At 38.6% G+C, this 4,172-nt stretch overlaps 1 protein-coding gene across 4 annotated transcripts in view; it reads right to left on the minus strand.

The window, feature by feature from the left end:
• Nucleotides 1-3,215, minus strand: part of pabpc4 (poly(A) binding protein, cytoplasmic 4 (inducible form)) — an 11,648-nt gene extending 8,433 nt beyond the window's left edge. For all 4 annotated transcript variants that reach the window (XM_016269879.1, XM_016269878.1, XM_016269877.1 and 1 more), the window contains exon 1: nt 2,622-3,215. In XM_016269879.1, the coding sequence (XP_016125365.1) occupies nt 2,622-2,817 (196 nt within the window). In that variant the 5' untranslated portion in view covers nt 2,818-3,215. The remainder of the gene's footprint in view (nt 1-2,621) is intronic.
• Nucleotides 3,216-4,172: the final 957 nt, after the last annotated feature.

A 4,172-nucleotide genomic window follows, 5' to 3' on the forward strand; every position in this document is an offset into this window, starting at 1 on the left:
CACAATTAACACTTATTTTGATTTCATCTGAATCATTAGATTGATAGAAATCAAGCTGAAGGTGCTTCACAATGGTATTATCCCCTCATGACACTTTAAATAGCACAAATAGGTCATGCCAGGTTGCAAAATGTGGGCTAACACACTCACACATATATATATACACGCACACAAGCACCATTCCCCTGGATATACCTAGCGTTCTTCAGAGAGCTAAAACATGGACGTATCCTAATGATCAGGTCTGCTTCTGCTTCTGTAGAATGTCTCATATCAAGGTTTATAGCAGATGTAGGCCACTTTGACTATATGTGGGTCAAGCAGCACATTCAATTCTAGTCTAGTTCTTTATTCTGATTATAGGCTATAATTTAAACTGCTTGGCTCTATTGAGTCTTCAGCTTTAAATATTTTTTAATTTTTCCATTTTTTCCCCCAGCCAGACTGTGAACGGAATGTGTTTTTCTCTTACTCTGTTTCACGAATGGACAAGACTAGGCAAGCTCAACAGAACAAAATATCAGTCCTCCTACAGGGTGCATGGCATAAATGATTCATACATACATGCCATGCTACATACTCAACCTTTGTATCACTGAGTGATGATATTATTTCAGGACAAGGGAAATTATACTGCGTGTAGTTGTATAGCAAGCTGATATAATATTTGTAATATTGTAAACTAATTTTGTTTATTTGAATGCTATTTTTTGTAAGTGCCTTAAGTTACAAATCCCTGAGTGAGCAGACCAAGTTTGAATATGGGAACAAAAACGTCCTTAGATGTTAAGATGCTGAAATTAACCAGTATCAATTTTATGTTAATAGTAGGCTACTGATCAATAAAAACTGAATAAATAAAGCATTTTATACAAAGCGCCTTACATTGCATTCAAGGTATCGAACCTGGGAATCAAACCTATGACCTTGCCATTACTTGCACCATACTCTGCTGTTTGAGCTACAATAATGTAAACATTCCCAACTATTGGGATAGTTACTAGTAAGTACGAAATAATTGATAGTAACTATGTAACTTTTTAAATAATTCTAAAGAGTAAAATGCTAGTAATACTAGTAACATAAAATACTAGTAGGCTACTATTAGTACAAAGAAAAAATAACAGTAACTGAGATATAGTTGCTAGTACTGTATTTTTAAATAGTACTAAAAAGTAAAATACTAACTACACAAAAATGGAAGAAATACTTATTCTAATTACTGGTATAGTTACTAGTAACTAAAAAAGTACTAGTATTTTTTGGATCCCCATAGATTCCAAAGACAATTTTTCACTAATAACAGTGGAATAAGTGAATAAGTGAATTTAAAGATATTAACGAAACCCCATATAAAAGGCATAATTCTTGTGCGTACTTAACTAGTCTTCTACCATGCTACAATCCATCACACTCCCTAAGGTCGCAAAACTCTGGACTTTTGGTAGTACCTAGGATAGCAAAGTCCACTAAAGGAGGTAGATCTTTTTCGCATTTGGCTCCCAAACTCTGGAATAACCTTCCTGATAACGTTTGGGGTTCAGACACACTCTCTCTGTTTAAATCTAGATTAAAGACACATCTCTTTGGCCAAGCATTCAAATAATGCATCTCATAATCTTGTACTGCAGTTACAAATGCATCTGATCAAATGCACATTATTATTCTTTAGTTTGGGTTAAACAAATCAATTTTGCTTGGTTGGAACAGCAGCTACGCTAATTATGTCTCTATTTGTTTCTCTGTTTTTGCCACAGGATTGACATCCCGTGGTAACTAGGATTTACACAAGCTTCAGTCTGAATCCAGAACACCTGAGAAGAGATGATGCCAACCCCTCAGAAGACCTCAGATGATACCAACCATGAAACAACATACAGAACTACCAAATTTTGCTATAAGTTTGATTGCATCATTTAATAATTGCTGTTAATAGTGTTCATCGTCTGTTTGATTACGTCTTTAATTGATTTTTCCATACATTTCTGCCATATGTACATTAATTGACAGTCACCACTGATAAGCTACCACTACATATTGTAGAAACTAAATTTGCTGTAAAGTTGCTTTGCAACGATTTGTATCGTGAAAAGCGCTATACAAATAAACTTGAATTGAATTGAATAAGGCGTTGCCACTATTTAAATAGTAATTATGAATAAAACAATGATTAAAAAAACTTTAAAAACATAACTAAAACAAAATATAGTGTTAATTAAGAGTATTGAAAAAATAAATAGCCGTTAACTGAAATATTAGTTCGCTTTGTATGTTAAAGCAGCTTGCCATATTGGCTGGACATAATGCGGTGTGACGGTCACAGTCAGTAAACCCTTACTTTCTCGCAATAGGCCATATTAGGAGAATAAAGCGGTTTGTTGAAGATGTTAAAGATGGTTGTAGTAGAGAGGGGTGAAGAACAGCTTGATGTGGTTAACTCAGAAATACATGTGACAGCGCACAGGAGAGAGAGCGCGCCGAGGGTACGCACTACACATCACCTCCAGTGTCCCAACATTAAAGCACAAAGCATGACACATTATTCCCGTTACTCTGTCAGCTATATGCATCACGTTTAAAGTCAGACGCAGGACGACAGGGCGCTGTCTGTCATGTCTTACCGTCCGCAGGTTGCTGGAAGTTGACGTAGGCATAGCCCAGCGAGCGCCGCGTGATCATATCCCGACACACGCGGATGGACAGCACCGGGCCGGCCGGACTGAATTTCTCATACAGCATAGCCTCCGTGATATCAGGGTGCAGGTCGCCCACATAGAGAGAAGCCATCGGATAACTCCCCGCCGTCGCAGCGTTCATGTCTCGGGGTCGTTCAAGCCTTTGAGCTCGTGTGTTTGTCTAGTGCTGAAATGACAGTGCGTAAAGAGTGTCCTAGAACCAGAGGGACAAATGAGACTCTTAATCCTCTATTAAACTTTTACGCTACTCTCCAAATAAACGATGTCGGCAGCAATGACAGCTACAGCATATGGAGTCCGCTCGCGAAGAACTGGCTTCAGAAACTTCTGGGTAGATCGAGACCTTGTCTTTTAAAAAACAAAAAGTTTGCCCTTTTAAAAAATGTTGTTTGGTTTAAAGGAGTTATTTTTTGAGGTTTTCGTTATTTTGTATTTTTTTTACATGTTTTTTTTTTTCTTTTTTAAAGGTACTGAAGAACAGTGAGTTATGCACTCACGGTGTGGTGGCCGGGGAAAGAGGGTGCGTGGGAAATGCACGGGCACTTTATAGCTCGAGCGGAGGAAATAGCAGCCAGGGTCACACTCGGGATGACAGAGAACCCCCCCCCAACCCGCTCCGAGCATGTAGTGTACAGGACAGCACATTTGGAAAGGAACATCCAACAGCGACATCTGGGCGCGGCAGTCTACAGTACAAGGTTTCTACTACAGAATCTACATGGGTCATTCCCAGAATACATTGACGAGCACACATTGAGCTATTAAGATTTAAAGATATTAACGAAACCCCATATAAAAGGCATAATTCTCTGACTTGATACTGTAATGTAATATAAAATGGTTTGCCTTTATATTTGCACATTAGAAGAAAAAAAAATTTCAGATACCTGGAAAAACCTATTTGAAATGTATAGTAATTCTAATTAGAAGTGAAAAAATGAGAGAGAGCGAAATATTGATAAAGTATAAGTATTGTCTTTCCAGTCAGTGGAGAAGATAAGATGTAATAAGTTTATAATATCAAAATTAATAACCATGAACCTAAAACAAAAACCATTATGGTTTATTCTTTAGTGAATTCGCTGCAAGCCCCCAGATATCAACTGAAAAACGGCGGGCCCCCCAACCACCAAAGCCTGTGGGCCCAGTTCGTCCTCCTCCTCCTGTGAGAGCTTTCCGGCTGCTGCCACAACGCCAGGGCCCAAACCCTCCATCTGCTGTAGGTGAACCAAAAACAACAGCAGCTCTCAGTGATATGTGTTGGGTCCCCGCTATGATAGCAGCAACATTCACAATTGTTTACAGAACAAGCGGGAACCCAGTGTGCCTGTAGCTTTCTCTATTTCTGTTTTATCACGTGATAGAAAGTCTAAGGCCTTCTCAAGCTGTACGGCTGACTCATCTAATCTGCGGTCTATTGTGCATCAAACTAAAATCGCTGTAAAGACACAAAGCAATGGCATCAAGTTAGCATTT

The sequence above is a fragment of the Sinocyclocheilus grahami genome, unplaced genomic scaffold (genome assembly GCF_001515645.1).
Source record: "Sinocyclocheilus grahami isolate Dianchi unplaced genomic scaffold, SAMN03320097.WGS_v1.1 scaffold54.1, whole genome shotgun sequence".
NCBI classification, from domain to species: domain Eukaryota; kingdom Metazoa; phylum Chordata; class Actinopteri; order Cypriniformes; family Cyprinidae; genus Sinocyclocheilus; species Sinocyclocheilus grahami.